General features: G+C 42.0%; 1 protein-coding gene across 1 annotated transcript in view; it reads right to left on the bottom strand.

The window, feature by feature from the left end:
* Positions 1–16,597, bottom strand: part of CEP135 (centrosomal protein 135kDa) — a 42,256-nt gene extending 25,659 nt beyond the window's left edge. Inside the window, exons 1-14 of the mRNA XM_015409454.1 lie at positions 16,491–16,597; positions 14,998–15,188; positions 14,244–14,411; positions 12,815–12,956; positions 11,902–11,986; positions 10,781–10,909; positions 8,976–9,191; positions 8,205–8,270; positions 7,349–7,499; positions 5,389–5,582; positions 4,140–4,283; positions 3,580–3,723; positions 3,335–3,412; positions 299–450 (exon numbers count right to left, since the gene is read on the bottom strand). Coding sequence (XP_015264940.1) covers positions 299–450; positions 3,335–3,412; positions 3,580–3,723; positions 4,140–4,283; positions 5,389–5,582; positions 7,349–7,499; positions 8,205–8,270; positions 8,976–9,191; positions 10,781–10,909; positions 11,902–11,986; positions 12,815–12,956; positions 14,244–14,411; positions 14,998–15,188; positions 16,491–16,597 — 1,967 coding nt within the window. The remainder of the gene's footprint in view (positions 1–298; positions 451–3,334; positions 3,413–3,579; positions 3,724–4,139; positions 4,284–5,388; positions 5,583–7,348; positions 7,500–8,204; positions 8,271–8,975; positions 9,192–10,780; positions 10,910–11,901; positions 11,987–12,814; positions 12,957–14,243; positions 14,412–14,997; positions 15,189–16,490) is intronic.
* Positions 16,598–19,507: the final 2,910 nt, after the last annotated feature.

Raw genomic sequence — 19,507 nt, 5'->3', positions numbered from 1 at the left:
GCCTGTAACCTGTTTTGATAATAAAAAACAATAGGGTTTAGCCCTATAACATGGGAAATAGTGAATCATCTGTGTGTACACGTGAAGTACCTCTCTTTCTCATTACTTAGCAATCAACAATTATAGAGCAGGGCTTCCGGGTTGGAGGGTATGATTGTCAGGTAGATCTGGACCGCTTGCACATGTTCTTAGGACTTGAACATAGTTGAAATGGCTTCACATAAAAAAAGCACCAGTTACCAATTGGTATATAGTGCCAACGCCAGCAATAAAGTACAAAATACACGGCTGCACTTACTGAAGGGAACTTAACTCTCTCTTAAATTGTGAAGTATCTTCACTTGACTGGGAGAGCTGATGAGACTTAGCATTTAATTCATCTTCTAAGCAGGTTATTTTGTCTTTCAGTAACGAAATTGTAGTAATTTGATCAAGCTGTTCAGTTTCCAGCTACAACAAACAAAAAGTTGATATTTTCCCACTCTTGTAAATTAACTTTTTTCTTTAGAGCATTTAATTTTAAAGCATTGTAAAAATTAACAGCTTGCACATGTCAGATCATAAAAACGAAATAAAACAGAATCCGTGGCTTCAATCCTAACTTCTTACTTTGTTTTAAATTTCATAGGAATTATGGCATTTAGGTTTGAGGTTTAAGAGTTTTACAGGGTGACAGCACTGAAGTCCATAGCAACACTTCTGCTATAACATCTGATTTTGGAACAGAAATTCCTGCAGGTTTACTGATTCATCACCACAATAAAAAGGTAAAGGTAAAGGTTCCCTTGCTCGAAAGCCAGTCAAATCCGACTCTAGGGTTGCGGTGCTCATCTCCGTTTCAAAGCCAAAGAGCCAGCGCTGTCCGAAGAGATTTCCATGATCATGTGGCCGGTATGACTAAACACCAAGGTGCACGGAACGCTGTTACCATCCCACTGAAGTGGTACCTATTTATCTACTTGCAATTTCTTGCTTCCGAACTGCTAGGTTGGCAGGAGCTGGCACTAGAGACGGGAGTTCACTCCGTCATGCCGCACACTCGGGCCTCGAACTGCTAAACTACCGACCTTCCACAGCCTGCAGTTCAGCGTCTTAACCACTTGAGCCACCGCAGCTCCCCATCACCACAATAGTAGGCCTTAAAAATTGGCTTTTACTTGTGTTCAGTTGGACTCTACTTGAATTTTCCTCCAGTCCTCTCACCATTGTCCAAACCACTTCATAGCACTTAATCCCACTAATTACCAGGGTGCTTGATGATCCCAAGCACATGGGAGAGGGTGCTTAGAAGCAATCATGTCTCCCTCTCAAGAGGTTTCTTAACTACAGAAGCCTGCTAAATCTCTGGCAAATGGAAAATTGGCAATTGGAAAATCCCTCAGAGGTGCCAAGAAACCATGTGGACCTATCCTTCTTCAGGGGCACATCATCCTTACCACCCTCCTTCCCAGCCACAGGTAGACCAAGCCATAGTGATCTGTCTGTGGAGTCACAAAAACTTCCCCACCCTCTGAATCACCATTATCTTGACCTGCCTAGGACAGAATATCCAGGGTGTGACCAGTGTTCCCTCTAAGCTGAGTTAGTGTGAGCTAGCTCACAGTTTTTTAGCCTCTGGCTCACACATTTTTGTCTTCGCTCAGGAAGGAGGGCTCCAGAGCAAACTAATTTATGCAGGAGCCAAACCGCTCGCTCACAATTTTAATGCCAGGAGCTCACAAAGGAGAATTTTTGCTCACAAGACTCCACAGCTTAGAGGGAACATTGGGTGTGACCCGTCATTGTGTGTGCGAAGTGTCACAGACCAATGGGACATCATGAAATCCTGAGCCATTCTAAATCGCAAAGGCTCAATATGGATGCTGAGGTCCCCCAAGACCAAGAGTTTCTACATTCCACCTCATCCATTTGCCCTCCCGTACCTATAACAGAAACTGATACCCACCTCCCCTGGACTCAAATCAGGAAGCAGTAAAATTGGACAGCTAAAAACAAACCAATCAGCTCCTCCTCTACTACTCTCACTAATGGATTCTCTGCCAAAAACCAGAGAAGAAACTACTGACCACCTGTATAGAAATATTGATTTCTAAATGTCTCCTGCATTCTCCTGTGATATCTTTCTGATAACAGGCTATGCCTTGTTTCCTGTTACAAGCCAAATGGTGGGCCCCATGGCCTCAATTGCATGCCATAAACCCACATTCTTCACACTTCCATGCTGGAAGCTAGGCCTCACATGCCAGAAGTCACGTAGCCAATGGGGAAGGCTGGAGGTTGGGTCACCTGACGGCAGAGGGAGTTCCCAAACTCCCAGCCTATCCCCACTTGCACCCATGACAACCAAGAATTGGCCACTCCCCTGCCCACTCACAGTTGGCTCCTGGCCAGGGCTAATTTGTGACTGGAATGGGCCTATAACTGGTCATTCCCTATGGGAGAGATTCTCTTTCTGCTCTTGTGTTCTTGCTCTCTGTTCCTGCTCGTGAGCTCTCTGCTTGTTTTATGACACCTGAAATGCTGTCCTGCCATGCTGTCTGTTGGAGAACAAAGACTTGCTTTGTGACTTAAAGCACATGGAGTGCAAAGATGGGATTTCTCCTATTCAAAATCCCTTGGTGTCTACTTGGACTGTATAACTTGGTGCTACTCTTGGACTGTGGATGCTCCTGAATGGGGTAACTATGAATCAGTAATCTTTAGTTAAGGCAAATCGCCTTAGGCTTTCTTATTTTGTAAATTTATAGTCTATTTTGCTAAGCTCTGACTGAATAAACATTAGTCTTATTTCTAAACGGTCTCTGATGTTGTAACTGGGATTCCAAGTCTATTTCCTGTGCCTAGCTGGCCACACGCTACCATTGAGCATTAAGTGTGCCTCTCTGGGAATGAGGTGCTAATGTGTTAAGCCCTAGATGCCAGCTGAGATTTTGAACCTCTAATCTCAGGTTGGGAGGGGGATTATTGTAGAGGTTCTGGTGGCATATTGTTCTGAATCCAGAGAGGGTAGCCTACCTCTGTGGGTTGTTGTGTAATGTACTGTAAAAGTGCAGGATTACCTTTCACCCCTGGACTGGCGTGGGTGGCCTCTCCTGTACACCACCTATCTCACAAGAGGAGATCCTCCTCTGCTTTCCTTTTAGAAGAGCCCATGACCAATACAGGCCCCAAGCCAGCATCTGACTCGCCAGATGCTGTCTCTGATGCAGCAACAAGGCTCAGGGAGCAATGGCACCTCCCCTCATCCCAGTCTCCTGATGGTCCAGCTGACATCACCCTCCCAGGTACCCTTAGCCGGTACTTCTGATGTCTGCAGGTACCTTAAATCACTTACTCTATGAATAGTGTTTTCCATCTCTGCTATTTCCTCCTCCAACTTTGATTTTTCTAGAGCAGCATCTTCCTGTATGATCTAAGAAAGGAAATAAATTCAAACAAAGTTTTATTCATATGGTTGATATTTATGTAGTATTGTAAAATCTGAGGATTTACTTAAATATTAGTTTTCAGTGGGCAGTAACTAAAAGGTTAGCATCTCCCAAATGAACCAACAGATAGCATTAACTGTTAAATGCTGACCTTTAATTTCTCTCTTAGCCCTTCCTTCTCTGCCACCACTTTTCTGAAATCAGACAGTGCAATGTTTCTCTCCTCTTCCACGTGACTTTGGACCCAAAGACAACTTTTTGCTTCTCTTCTTAGACGGTTCAACTCATCCTGAGACTAAAAAGACACATTGCCCAAACAGTAAGAAAGAATGCATATGCGAGACACAAGAAAAGTGAGTTTGAAGGGGTGAGAAGAGAAAGTAGCGTGTGTAAAACTGACAATGAACTGAGCTCCGCTCAGAAGGAACAAGGAACAGAATCTGGCATTGAAATGTACTTCTGATTTGTCCGTCATCCTCATACAACTTCATTTCCCATTTATTTCTGCAGCAATACTTCCCCATTATCAATCCTGTTAAACCCAGCAGCCATTCGTTGTACCTTTGCCTCCAGATCTTAGCCTGGCTCTGCTACACCTACACAATGCTTCATTCTGAGTCATATTTTCATAAATCTCAGCTCCCATATCCGTGTCACAAATTTACAGTGACCCCCCCCATTTGCTAACTGATCAGGGTCATATTTGTTTACCTGTTCATATTGATTCTTTAGTTTGTCTCTTTCCAAAGTTAGCAGTTTGACTTTGGACTGAATCTGTATCATGTGCTTTTCAAAGTTATCTAGCATAGCTTGCAGCTCATCTCTCTCTCTGGTAACCAACCTAAGATCATCACTCTGGAAAAAAGATATACCAAAAAGGGGGGAATTAAATTATTAACCTATATATTCCCAGTAATGGGACAGTGAGAGTTAAAAATGCTCAAGGAAAGCTTACATCAGTTAAAGTAAACAATATGAACACTATCGAATAAATTGTATTCTTACTGATTCAGGGACAAGCATAGGTTACTAACACAAATAATCAAGGCTGAGAGATAATCCAGAGGGAGGGAAGGCAGCAGCCAGTCACCCATCCATTGCACTGGGAACCAACAGCATGGCTGTCTCTATGTAGACGTTTTGCTCAGCCTTGTCTTCCTTATGGAGCCACTATTTTAGGGAGCATCCACATGAACTCATCTTCTATGCCAAACGTGATTTGGTATGATCTTTTAGGAAAGTTTACTATTAAAGAAGCTTTGGAGGCCATGTGGACAGGAAGGTGTGGATTTCTGCAGCCCCCCCATGGCAACATTTTCCTTGCCTCAGCCCTCACTCCCCTTCCACTGGAGGGCCTTTTAGTAGCATCATAATGATCTATTGCCATGATTTACCAGATCCCAGCTTTCATTTTTTGAAAAAACGGTGTGTCTAGACCTTTTCATTGTGAAGTTATAGGAGGGAAATGTGCATCCTCCACTCTCCCCCTTATAGCTCTACTAGGAAAAGAATTAGATACATGCTTTTTTAAAGATGAAAGTTTGGAACTAGAAGATAACATTATTGTGTTCCAGCAGTCCAGCAATTCCCAAGTTTTTAAAAAAGTGCTCAGGTGGAGGAGGGGGGAAATGGTGGCCGGGGGAGCTGAGTAAAAGAAAGTGTGGGGGAAACTGCTGTGTGGATGTTCCACTGGCCTGCGAATCCGCATTCCATTATGAACCTTACAGGGTGAACCTGGGCCAACCATTCTCTCTGTTTATCTCTCAGGGTTCTGTAGGATAAAAACGGAGAACAGAATCACCTCTGCCACTCTGAGCTGTCTTGGCCCTGCTACAAACCTTTTAGCCAAGACACCCATTTCTGAGCACTGGCATGAAGCTGTTAAGACCAGTGAAAACTTGATGAAGTATTACAGAAGGAATAATTAGCAACAACAACACCACCAGCAGACAGATGTTACCTTTTCTGGAGACTTTTGCAATGGGCTTAATCTTCGTTTAACAATCTTTTGAAGATACTCCAGTTCTCGCTTATAGTAGTCTCTGTCCTCTTCTATAGTCTTTACGAATGCATCTATACGAGAAGGCGACTTGTCTCCAAGTGCAATGCCACCTTCTAGTCTCATTCTCTCTGTTTCTATAACAAGTTCCCGTTCTGAAGGAAAATGAAACCAGGAAGCATGAACACACCTACTATAAACCAATAAAGTACTGCAGAAGCAACTACTCAGGCCGTAAGATCAAGCATGTCTGTAACCTTCCTACTTTGGGCCGTACTGGGCCGTACTGGGTAGGGCGGGATATAAATCCCAAAAATAAATAAATAAATAAATAAAAATCTCCCACATTACTGGAGAAAAGCAGTAAAGACTAGTAAATCTTGGGAGTTAAAACTTTCACTTTTGTCACTGTTCAATACCACCTATGTTATTTTATTTGGCAACCAATTGATAAAACAACTAGTTGCTTAATCATCAGCCTGTTAAGCAAATAATTAATAAACTGATTAAATAAATTTTCATCAAATACCTAAAAATGTGTCTTTTTAGAGTACTGAAGGAAGCATAAGATAATGTACAAGTTAACAAAAGTTACCATTCTCAGAACAAGAAGTCAGGACATTACTTTTATTCCTATGAAGGTAACATGTCGGAACAAAAACACTTTATAAAATGGTTCTTAACTCTAAACTTCACTTGCTAAAACTGAGTCTCTCGCAATCAAACTTCAGTGGTTAATTTACTGCTGTACTATATTTCATCCACTACCACTTCAGAGCACTGGGATAAAGGTCTCATTCATATTCCATTTACAAAACACTTAGAAGCACAGGAAGTAGATCCAAGGACCACATGATGCAACAACATTGTGTCTTTCCTTTTACAGACTAAAACACCCAAACTCAGCATTGAATTCCCCACTGCTACCATGAGCATATGGGGGAGAAGGCTGAGGAGTGAATTACAGTGGGGTTAGCGCAGGTGCCACCTAAGGTGATAGGTATACTGAATGAGGAGTCATTGCTAGCTTGGATCAGAGAGCAAACTATATATATATATATTTCACCCTGCAAATCATAAGAAATATGGGAACAGCAACAAACACCTCAGAGAAGCTGAAAATTCAAAATTATCTTGGGAGAGCCAAAAACAAAAATGGGAAGATACGAACAAAGAGAGTATAGATATAAGGTACTACAAATTGCGTATGTGTATGTGAAAACATGCACAGGATGGCAAATGACTGGTTACACAGCTACTTTTCTGAACATCACAACCATGGAATGCTGTGGAAAAAGAAACACAAGTCAAAGTGTTTGCTTTGATTAATGTATATAATCGTATTGTTCTGCATACACAGAACCGCCCCTTCTCTCATTTCCACTGTTCTGCTTCTGTGATGGGGGCTTTTTACTATTAGAAGTGATGCCATTTTAAGTTCTATTCAGTAATACTGATGCTAGAGCAGTGTTACAGCCACATCTAGAATTCATTGCCATTATCTGTCAGAGTTCCAGTAGGGTACTGAGAAGCTGACAGAATTCAGAGATGACCTACAAGAATGCTAAATCATATAAAAGACAAATGGAATATAAGAAAAGGCAAAGAGCACCACAACAATTCATCCTAGAGAGAAAATAGACGAGAAGAGCAACACACGTTCGAGATTCCAGTCTGAGGATGTATCTCCAGGTATCAAAAAAATGGCAGAAATACGCATAAAGCAAGTGTTAACCCTATCCACTGAGGACAGGACAAGAAAGATAAAAGTTAAACCACTGAAAAATATGGACATATGTAAAATATTTAAATAATAAGCAGTTCTGCAAAGGCACAAACTGAGTATGTGAAGTTTCTGAAAACTGAACACTTCATTTGTCAGGGGGCTTTTGGTACAGATTAGAGCTACTGACCCACTCACCTATAATTTCAAAGGTTTCAACTTTTTTGGCTAGCTTGGAGTTGTCTTGCTGAACCTGATTTAAGACAAACTCAAGAGTTTGCTTTTCGTCTGTTCTCCTAAAGAGTTCTTCTGTTAGTTTGTCTTTTTCCCTACGAGATGAAAACAGCTCCTGAAGCAACAAAAATATTGGAAAATTTATTCATAAATACAGTAAGGAAACCAGCATTTCATGTTATCATAGTACTCCTTGCACATAGGGGTAGAGTTGAAGGAATAAACATCTCTGAAACAAGCTAAGACACAGAAGTTGTTATAGTGAAGATCGTCTACAGAAAAGAATCGGAAGATATCAAAGCACAGGTCTAGTGAGAGCATGGGGCAGGGAAGGAACTGCTTCCCCAAACTACTCTTCAGCACTAAAATCAATGGGATTTAACTGGCTCATATTCACTCAGGCACAGCTTGATTTCAACACAGCTCTCTCTATGTTAAAAGGATCGAAGAGTGGTCACGCAATAAAGTATGAGAGCTATTATCCTTATTAGAACTCAACATCCAAGTTCTTCCAGTCAAGATAATTTAGTACCACAGTTTTGAAATCTGTTGTCCCAACACAATCTATTCCTACTGCCACTATTTTGGAATAAAAGTTTCAGGAGATTAATAAATACAAGAATGTTTGGCTATATATTTTCACAACAGAAACTACAACAGTGTTATAAAGATACTACTTTATAAAGTTATAAAGATAACGTGCTATAAAGATACTACTAATTCTTCTTCTACTGCTGTTTCTAGCATATACACACTAGATCCAAGCCAAGATTATCTAAAACGTTAAACTAAATTCAGTTTAAGAGGCAGCACTACTTACCGATTTAAGTCTGGCTATAGTTTCTTCACACTCCTGGATTTCATCATCCCTTTTTTTAATTTCTTCCTTTAAATCATAAGCAACAACATGCAAGAATGGTTAAGGGCTCATGGGGGACCAATTATTTAACCCTCAGACATGGAAATAACAACTCATGTAGTAAAAATCCCAGAAAGCAGCACGAATTGAGGAGTAGCTGAATGGCTACAAGAAGATTCTGGTGGCAACAAAAATGCCCAGAAAAAGATTTACAGAAGTTAGTCTACAGAGGTGATTCAGCGGGACCTAGGAGGTCTACTGAACCCCAAGTGGAACAGCTTATCCTTCCTGTTGGGCTGAAGACATTCTTATAAGAATATTCAAGCCAGCATCTGCAAAGGCACTGTCTGTGTGTGTGTGTGCACGCGCGTCCGTGCGCACGTGTGTGTGTGTGGAGGGGGAATGGTTACTCAGTTCTGGTGTTACTTTCTAGCAATAGAACTAGCCTACTTTCATCATAAAACTGATGGCTGGGCTCTAAATAAAGGGAATGGAAACCCCATGCAGAAAAAATATGCATGCGTGCACAACATAAGAATATAGAGCTACATACAATATCTGACCCTACATTAATCATTTCCCGTAGTGAATGATTACAGTTCCATTCGGGGAAGTTTAACAGGAACTGTTGAAAATAACAAAATGTACTTAAAGCAGATACAACTCCTGAAAACTTTCAAAGAGTGTTGAAATGTATTCTTGATGTTCTACCAAAGTAGAGAATTCCATTACCTTTGCCTCTCCAATTTCTTTATCTGCTGTTTCCAGAACAATTTCTTTGTGTCTTTCCAGCTGCTGTGCAAAATGATCTATTTCACTCAATTCCTGGCACAGTTCTTCGTTTTTATTACTTAAATTAGCCACCTCGCTGGTCACGTTTTTCCTACTGTCCAAAAGATCGTGTATGCGCATTTCAAGCTCCTTGTTTGCTTGCTGCAAAAATTCAACCTAAAAAATATATTCACACCATAACAAGAGGCTGCATATTACTACAACTGGTGAAGTAGTACAACACATGAAGAGTAGTCATTTGTATTAACTGTAAAATATTTTTATCCACCTTTCCACTTTTAAAAAATCTACAAGGCAGTTTACAAACTTTAGATAGGATTGACAACATTAAGAGGAAACAAACAGTAGAATCGGTGATAGAAATCCAGCAACGGTACAAGAAAAGCCAAAAAATTAATATTAAAAGTTCAAGTAAATGGGACGTCCTTAACTTGGTATCTAAGAAAGAAATGATGGCAACAAGATGGATCTCCTGGCAAAGGAGTTCCAAACCTGGGACACTACCACAGAAAAAAGCCTTCTCTAATAGCCAAGATCATAATATCTTGACAGCAGGTATATTTGCATAGGAGAAGATCAGCCTTCAAATAACTGGTCCCACGCAATACAGGGAATTACTAATCGAAACAAGCACTCTGAATTGTCCCTGGAAACAGACAGGAAGCTAACAAAGATATTTCATAATGGAAAAGATATTATTCCTAAGGCAAGTTCTTATCACCAACCTGACCACTCAAGGCTGAGCCAGCTGAAGTTTCAGAAGACTTTTCAAGGGCAGCCCCACATATAACACCCAACTAATCAAGCCTGCATTTTACCACAACATGGATGTTATCAGAAGCGGGTGAATTGTCCCCTAACTGAAACTGGTGAAAGGCTCTGAACTACAGAAATCACATGAGAGTGTATATGTGAGCTGGAACATATTGAAACATACTGTGAAAATGATCTTTAGTGGGAAATGCACACAGCTCGTTCATAACCAAGTGAATAACCCACAGTAACTCCATCTTATCTGGATTGAGAGGAATATTAGCCCTTATCCAGCCCATTAATAACTCCAAGAACCTGCTAAGAACATCCACATCCACATCTGGATGAACTGAAAAAGAGAAAGAACTGAGTATCATCCACACACTGATGAAACCTTGTCAGAAATCTCTAGGTGACCTCTTCCAGTTACAGAGAGATGTTAAATAGCGATATGGAATTCCGTAATATTAAATACAATACAGCAGAGCAAAAGACACCCAGCATCACCCTCTGTAATGTCTACCAGGAATAATTGGGATCACTGAAGTGTAGTGCCTTTACATCCACACTGAATAGGCAGGATTAGTTCGCAACAAATCCTTCGTAATTATTACATGCAGTATTCCCTGTTCTTAAACTAAGAAATCCAAGGCTGGCAGGCAACTAATGTTATACATAATGATGACTTGAAGCTTTTGGTGAAAGAAGCCAAGTCAGGAATAACACAAGACATTTTACCAGTTCTCCTGTTGCTTTGTTAATAGGCTGAGACAAAGTAGCTACAGAAACGATAGGTTAGCATAAGATTAGGCAAAGGATTAGGTCAAGAAGTTTTTGAATGTTATGAGGGGTTTATTAGTGTGGTCAGGGAAATCTAGTGATTATTATTATTATTATTATTAGCAACTCCAGTGCCGAGAAACACAGTTCAAAGCAGCTTGTCTCATAGCTAGCAGAGCTGTGGACCAATCTAAGAGCCTTAAGCGCGTTACCTGTAAATTTAAATGAGCAATAATTTTTTCATTACTTCTGTTTCTGGCCTCTAGAGATATCACATCATGAGAGCGACCACCATCCAGAGCTAACACTAAACGCTCAATTTCTGCGTCTCGTAATTCAACCTACAAAGACAAAATAGATAGTTCTTTGAAATATTTAGCATCAATACTGGAAGCACCAGGACTTCTGTATTAAATGTACTTGGTACAGGAACATGCATTATGGAATGCTGGAGTCCCATTATGGAATGCTTGAGTCCCACCAAAAATAATTTATCATGACTTTGTGTAAACTGCCAACATATCTGCACCAGTAGTTCCCATTGTCCTCCAAGTGACAACATTATCAACTGCTAATGAGTTACTAGAAGAGATGTGATAGTACAGAGGCAGTGCCACTAGCCCAAGGTTGTACAGCATCTTATGGACGTTTCAAGTGTCAAAAGCTATACAGACTGGTGCCCTGACCTGCATCGCTCAGGCAAGCCCAATCTCATCAGATCTCAGAAGCTAAGTAGGGCCAACCCTGGAAAGTAATTGGAAGGGAGACCCCCCCACCCCCAAGGAATACCAGGGCTCAAGATGCAGAGGCGGGCTGTCAAGCCACTTCTCTGAAAAACATCAAAAAAACCCAGTAGGGGTTGCCAGAAGTTGCCATGACTTCCAGCCACGCAAGCACATACACAAAAGAAATACTCCACCCACACACACTCAAAGAAAGATATACAGCCTGTCAATGATATAAAAATATTCTCTTATTCTCAATAGTATAGCCCATAAAGCACAATGGCTTGTTAGACTTTCTCAGGCTGGACGCCCAATACTAACACTTAGTAAACTACAGAACGAAGTTTGAGTTCAGTAGCACCTTTAAGACCAACAAAGTTTTATTCAAGGTATAAGCTTTTGTGTGCATGCACACTTCTACAATACGCATACAAACACAATACAGAAGACACAGAAGACTCACATAACAAGAGGATGATACAATAAGATTAAAAAAACTAAAGGTTACATGTGTCAACTGTAAAAATTAGATCAGGGTCCTCAGAAAACAATCTACAAAAATGGACCAATCTTCAGATTATAGAATTAAAAAATAGATTTTATCTTACCTGTTTGCTGTAATTTTTCATTTCACGTTCAGCTATCTCTAATTTTTCCTGATAGCTCTCCACTTCCAGCTGCAGCTCATGAATTCTGAAATATATTTTATTTGTAGAGTTTCACTCAGGAATCTTAACAAAATATTTACCTCAGACAGATAATTTTATCACTGTGCTCTCTGGCCACTGGAGAGAAATGGACCATAAACCAATAAGTTACTTTCACACATTGAAAGGAATCAGTGTGAGAAATAATTTTTTTAAATGCAGTGCTTTAAAACATTAATAAAAATATAAAACATGTGTAATGTTTATTAGCATCTCCCAGCATCCACTGCTGCTGCGGCTGGGCCTGGAGGAGCTCCCAGCATTCGCTCCTGCTGGGCCTGGTGGCCGAGCCTGGAACAGCTCCCGGCTAAACCCAGTAGAATGAAGGTAAGTGCATTGTGTGGTACATGCACAGACAACACTTTTTTAATTTGGGGGGACTTTAACCCCCCATGCAGATTTTCTGCAAACCTGGGGGGGGGGGGTTCCCCCAAGTTTGCAGAAGAATTTGTTTAGATATCTGCAGATGGGGGCCCAACTTCGCTATTAAATATACAGACACTGGCCTTGCGTATATTCAATATTAACAGAGCCTCTAATTTTTAAACCACCTTGGTGCCTCTGATTTTTTTTAACCACCTTAACACAGGAGCAGATATATGGCGATCTGCAAAATGGAGGAATTCTTCCATTCACCCTTTGTCAATAAAAGGACATCCCCACAAACACACGCACAGTAGGGTTGAAGACTTAAACTGATTCCTGTGCATCTTCAGGGCTTATTTATTCAGTTCTATCACATACATGGAAGACAAGAGAGAAATATTAGAACAGCATGATCAATACTTATACATTAAAACGGCACATTGGTCACCTGTTATCAGCCACTTGAAGAAGATCTGCAATATATGGGTCATCTGGCTGAGGAACTGGATAGGCATCAACTCCTGAGGGTGGGACTGGCTGATCTATTTGCATACGCTGACGCCTGAATGGAATATTTCTTTTCCTGCCGCCTAAAAAGAAAAAAGGGTATAACTTTAAAAATGAACCCCAACAAACTGCTCAGCAATTGGGGGGGACGGGACCCTGCAGGATTTTATTTGTTTTGATCAGGGACCAAAGTAGAAAAAGATGGAGAGAAAAAGAGTAAGTACAGGGAGCTGGAAGAAAGAACCCTGAAAACTCACAAGAATGGGTTTATTAAGATCCACCACAGCCAGTTTATTCAGAGGAACTGTTGTCGCAATAACACATGCTCTCTGACGAAGTAACTCTTTAAAACAGCCATCCTGTTACCTTTCTTACTTCTCTGGTTACTAATGTGATTGGATAAAGAAAGCCTGTAATAAAACATTTATTTAAACTATCTCTTAATTTTAACATCATATTTACATACTCAGAGAAGAGTGGTTTATAAATCTAAATTATAAATAAATAAAATAAAAATAAATAAAACTACACTAAGATGACCCAATTCAGAAAACATGTATTAAGATTCTGCTGTACAAGTACGAATATTTGAATGCACAATTACTGTAATTCAGTGCTTAACAGTTTTGGTTTCTTTTAAAGCAGCCAATGGCTTCAACCCTAAGAAAATTTACTAAGGAGTAAATCCCACTGAACACAGTGGGACATTATTTCTGAGTAATCATACTTAGATTCATGCTACATACATTCTCAGTATATAATGGCTGACAGAAATACAAAACACCAAAGATTAGTACAGGGATGATCAGAAGTTGTCTATACTAACTAAAAAGTTATTCAGAATTAATAGTTAATAGTTCTGTATTTTAGCTTGTCCACAGATGCAGCAGCCTTTGCTTTATGTATGATGCTGTATTGTTACTGAAATACATGGGTAAGGTTCATCCTGAGGGCAGATGGAATTACACTTTATCATCAATACAGAAGTTTCTTGAAGGTCCCCACCCTTTAATGGCCACCTAGAATTCCCCCACCTGCATGGGCTTCTCTGCTGATTTCAAACAGGCTGAAAAAGGACATATTATGTAGAAGTGCTTTCTCCACCAATGTCAGTAAGTGACCTGTTCATACAGCTGTTGCAGATCAAGCATTTGGACTGAAATTGTGTTCCCTATATTTATTTATTTATTGTTAACATTTTTACCCTGCCCTCCCCGTGAGCAGGCTCAGGGCGGCTTACAAGAGGGTTACAATAGTGCATGCTGAATTCTCTCAGAAATTCCTAGGTGTAGGACTACAGCCCTAGGGAATGAAAATGTAGCAGGTCGGAATAAAGAGTCAAAAGAACTGCTTATCATCTGAAGCTGTACCTGCGGTCTGGACCACTGCTTGCAGATTCTTTTCTTGGAGATGCTGGATTTTTTCAGTCTTAGCTTTGTTCTCTTTCTCTAGTGATCTAACTTTATGTATATACTGGCTATTCAGAAATTTCATGTCTGCAGTCTCATGTTCAACTTTCCTCATTGCAGCTTTCAAATCTTAAAGGTGATTAAAAAAACTTTTACAATAGTATTATGACTTTCCAAATATTTTAAAGGCAAAAGAACACCCACCCACAAGAAAAATTATGAATATACTGAATACTTGAGAGCTGTGACCTATCAAAACTGTGTTTTATTTATTTATTTCCAATAAAAGAGACGACACTCACTAAATGGTACATAAGAAATTCCAACTCAATTTATTTCAGTATAACAATTGATATTTCCTCTTGACACCTTCTTTATGATATGTGCTTGTAATGTAATATTTGTCTTGTAGCAAAATGTTGAATAAGAGAATTTACTTCTGAGGAATTCATAAGAGAATTTACTTCTGAGGAAGTTTAGGAGCGAAACGAAGACTCAAGCCGGAAGCTTTGTTAATATATTGATGTATTGTGATCTGTTTATAATATTGAGATTCTTATGTATGAATGAATAGGTGGTATTTTATGAATTTATGAATTAAGCACTTTAAAAATTAATTTACATTTTGTACAAAATTTCAATATAGTATCTATTGCACTATATACAAAACGTTTCCCTGGCTTACATAAGCTGTCATACAAAATGTTCATATCACCTTTGATCTGATGCTCTGATTGTTCTTTCAGTTTCAGAATCTCTAAGTGTAATTCATTATTTTCACGGGTAAGCCTAGCATTTTCTTCTTGATAAGGTTCCAGGACAGCATCAAAGTTGCTGAATTCTTTTTCAATTTTTCCAGCAGATAACGTTGTTCTCCGTAAACTTTCAGTTGTGTGAACAAGATCACTGAAATCCAAGGTCAGCAAAGAAATAAATTTCAAAGAGGAACCCTGCAATGGCAAAGATGTTCCTACAGATGCCCTGCTTCAAGGACCACTAGCCCCAGAACTGACCACAAATGCTAGCTTGATTAACCAGCCAACCCAAAACTGCAGTTGCCTGAATACCCTCTTGCCAAGCCTTGTGTGTGTAACAGAAAACTTGATGGAGCTCTCATATGCTGAGCTTTGAGTCCAAAGCTAAATGGCAGGAGGGTCCCTTGGAACAGGCAGTCTCCTGTAAAGTTCAGCAGACGACAAACACCTATCCATGGACATGGACCCCTGTGTAGATATTCAAGTTATATAGCAAAGTTAATAAGGGTTCGCCATGTCTACTAGCTACTGATAGACCTCAAGGGTTCACCATGTCTACTAGCTACTGATAGACCTCTCCTCCATTAATCTATCTAATCCCCTATAAAAGCTATTTATTCCTGTGGCCACCACTACACCCTCTGGCAGTGAATTCCATATCTTAATCACTCTCTGTGTAAAGAAGTATTTCCTTTCGTCCATCGTGAATCTACTGTCCATCAGTTTCATCTGATGCCTTCAAGTTCTAGCATTTTGGGAGAGAGAGAAAAAATTCTCTTTGTCAGCTCTCTCCATTCCATGCATAATTTTATAAACCTTTATCATGTTCCCCCTTAGTCGTCTCTTTTCTAAACTGAAATCGGACTGCTTTCTGGCACAGGTGCATCCCAGGTAGAACTGTTCTAGGCCTTGCATGGAGCCCTTAATTTCTAAGCACTTGCTGATTGGTACAGTTTGTTTTCCACATCTTTCAAAAGCACCCGACAATGAATTCTAGTGAAATGTGAATCTCTTTCTTCAAACTGCACTTCAGGACAAACACAGAATTTTAGCTGTCAAAGAAAGACCAGCTCCCATTAGAAGAAGAAGAAGAAGAGATTGGATTTATACCCCTTCACTACCCAAAGGTGTCTCAGAGCGGCTTACAAACTGCTTTCCCTTCCCCTCCCCACAACAGACACTCTGTAAGGTGGGTGGGGCTGAGAGAACTCTGACACAAACTGCTCTTTCAAGGACAGCTCTTGTCAGAACTATGGCATGCCCAAGGTCATCCAGCAGCTGTGAGTGGAGGAGTGGGGAATCAAACCCGATTCTCCCAGATTAGAGTCCGCACACTTAACCACTACACCAAACTGGCTCTCAGTTTGACAATTAGTGTCAGTTACACCACATATTCCAACCCAGCTGTGGATATGAGTGGGTTTTTTGGGGGGGAGGGATTCGCTTTAGATACCTAAACAGCTTTTCCACCAAAGGTAAACTCTCCACTCCCAGAGGTTGCCGATAGCCCAGCTGATCCAACCGCTTCCTTAGATTCACAAACTTTCGCTCTGCAGCCATTGCAGAGGTTGTCTTTAAACAAACCTTATCAAAAATAGGGATCTGCAAATAGTTAAAAATAGAGATTTGTAATTTAGGCCATATTACATGAAAATATTCAGACTGTGCCACTTATTTTCTTGACAAACCCCCTCTGGAGAAGACAGGTGAGCACATTAGTCTTACAATTCTGACATTACTTTTTCAACCAGAGAGTGCATGAAGCATGAGATTATGCAAGTTGGAAACTCGCTTCTTCTCATACCAGGTTGAGGAACACATGACCTGATCAATTTCCAAAATCAACTAAACATCATGGAAGAGGCATTTAAGCCTGTACTGGCTTAAATGCCTCTTCCATGATGTTTAGTTGTTTAGTAATAGATGCCAGTTCAACACAGACTCGCAACTTCTACACACAGGAAGGGGGAGGTTAAACACTATGTATTAAACAGATGCAGGCAGACAATGGATGTGGCTAAACAGTTACATAAATAGCATTTAAGCAAAATAAGACAGGAATCCAGCGGTACCTTTAAAAAGTAACAAATGCTATTTCAGAATAAGCTTTTACAAGTCAAAGACTGCTTCATCAGATACTTAAGAGTGGGACAAAATGTTGGTCTTTTAAGGTGACACTTCAGGTTGCCAGACCCCCAGAATTACAAATGCTCTCCAAACCAAAGAGAACAGTTGCCCTGGAGGAATGGCAGCTTTGGAAGGCAGACTTCCTGGCATGACATTCCTCCTGAGGTCCTTCCTTCTCCTCCCGCAAACCCACCTGGACCAGGCTCCACCCCCACCCCCCAGGAGTCTCTCGAGCTGGCTTTGGCAACCCCAGTGTTTCGTTTTCCTGCTATAGGCCAACACGCCTACCCATCTGGAAGCGTTTGGATGAGTGTCTGGGCCAAAAGGCCGGGCATCCTACCGTTTAGAAATCCCACTATCATTTGACGAGGCAATACAAAGTGGTTGCAAAGGGAGGGATTTTTTTTGGGGGGGGGGTGAAAGGTGAAAAGGGGGTGAAAAGACACAGCCCAGTGTCAAGGGAGGGGGGCACAAGAGCAGATGTGACGCGACCTGCTATTGTCATGTGAGAGGGCAGGGGAAGAGCGAAGCCAGCGCAGCGCACTCTGATCTCCAGGCCGGGCGCCGCCGCCCCAGAAGCCCAGGAAACCTGAGGGCGGCTCCCGGCGCAGTGACGTCACGGCACTAGCATCATCACCATCGCCATGGAAACCGGGCCTCGAAAATCTCAGCTGTCTTTCGGCACCTCCCCCGCCTGCCTCTTCCTACCCCCTGCTCCTTATCCAAGAAGGGGACCGGGCACTCACCAGGGACGGGAGCGGGCCTGCTTGGCCTCGGTCCTCCTATTCTCACCACCGCGCATCGCCCTCCCGTCCCCTCTAAGGAAGCAAGCCGTTTGAAAATGGCGCGCGCCGAGCGTCGGCCACTTCCGCCCGGGCGTGGGGTGGGGTCGCCCCGGCAACCGCGAACGTTCGGAGCCCAACGAACCACCGAGCGAAGCAGAGCTCGCGCGGGCCACAGCGGCTCCTGGCGGCGGCTCGCGAGAACCGGTTCCGCTCTCTACCCCTCCACCGGCCCTCCGAAGGGTGGGGGGATGAGCGTCAGCCAATCAGATGTGAGCAGAGCTGCGCGCGCAGGCGCTTTGGCAGATCTATGCCGGCGCTTGCTGCAGAATGTGGGGCATGATGACGGGTGCAGGCAGCGTGGATTCCCCACCATCCCGTACTTTTCTTTGCTGGTCTTGGCACGGTGGGGGCCTGCGAGGCGTAGGGCTAGGCCAAAGGTTGCAGGGCGGGGCTAGAAAAAGGAGTAAGGATGCCAGCCTCCAGGTGGGACCTGGGGATCTTCCGGAATTATAGCTCATCTCCCGAGTGCAGAGATCAGTTCCCCTGGAGAAGAATGGGTGCTTTTGGAGGAGGGTGGACTGTATGACATTGCACCCCACTGAGGTCCCTATCCTCCCCAGTCTCCAGGAGTTTCTCAACCTGGATCTGGCATCCCTACCCCCCATTCCCTGCCCTAGCAACCCTAGATGCCACTGTTGCTGTACTTCCCCCCGTGACAACCCACTGAGGGTTTTCTGGTAAATGGTCAGTCAGCCCCTATTCTGATGCCAGGGATGCCTATTCTGAAACACAACTTTAGCTCCCAGCTCTGCAGTGGAGAAAGTTGTTTAGAGGTAGGGTTGCCAGCTCCAGTTCGGAAAATTCCTGGAGGTTTGAGGGGGGTGGAGTCAGGGGAGGGCAAGGCTTTGGGAGGGGAGGGACTTCAGTGTGCTATAAAGTCCACCTTCCAAAGCAGTAATTTTCTCCAAAGGAAATGATCTCTGTTTCCTGGAGATCAGTTGTAGTCCCAGGAGATCTCCAGTCACCACCTGGAGACTGGCAACCCTATCTACAGCTGTGTTGGTCCAAAAGCAAAATCCAAAGCTAGAGTGGCCCATTGGTTAGAGTGCTGAACCAGGATCTAGGAGACCTGGGTTTGAATCCCCACCCTACCATAGAAGTTTGCTGGCCAGGTAACCTTGGGCCAGTCACACACACAATGCTTATTCTTCCTCACAGCTTTCTTCTGAGGATAAGATGGAGAAGAGTTCCCATGGGGAATAAAATGGGATATAGATGAAGTAAATGAATAAACACAATCCACACAACACCTTTTTGTTAGGATCAACCAAAATGACACAAAACCACGCACAAGCTTTCTAGAACTCCTCAGCAGTCTAAACCTGGCAAAAATTAAAGGGGGAGGGGTTTACAGTTGTGAATCCTGGGCACAAGCGTCCTGAGATGTGAGCTCTAGTGCATAAAAAGTCACACTGGAATTAGATTGTGTTAGCTGAAGGTGCCACAAGGTTATATTTCTGCTGCAACAGACTAACAAGGCAACCTCCTCTAGAATCAG

Source organism: Gekko japonicus, unplaced genomic scaffold (assembly GCF_001447785.1).
Source record: "Gekko japonicus isolate JY-2015 unplaced genomic scaffold, Gekko_japonicus_V1.1 scaffold846, whole genome shotgun sequence".
Lineage (NCBI taxonomy): Eukaryota > Metazoa > Chordata > Lepidosauria > Squamata > Gekkonidae > Gekko > Gekko japonicus.
Note: the sequence above shows the minus strand (reverse complement) of the source record. Positions and strands in the feature narration are given on the sequence as shown.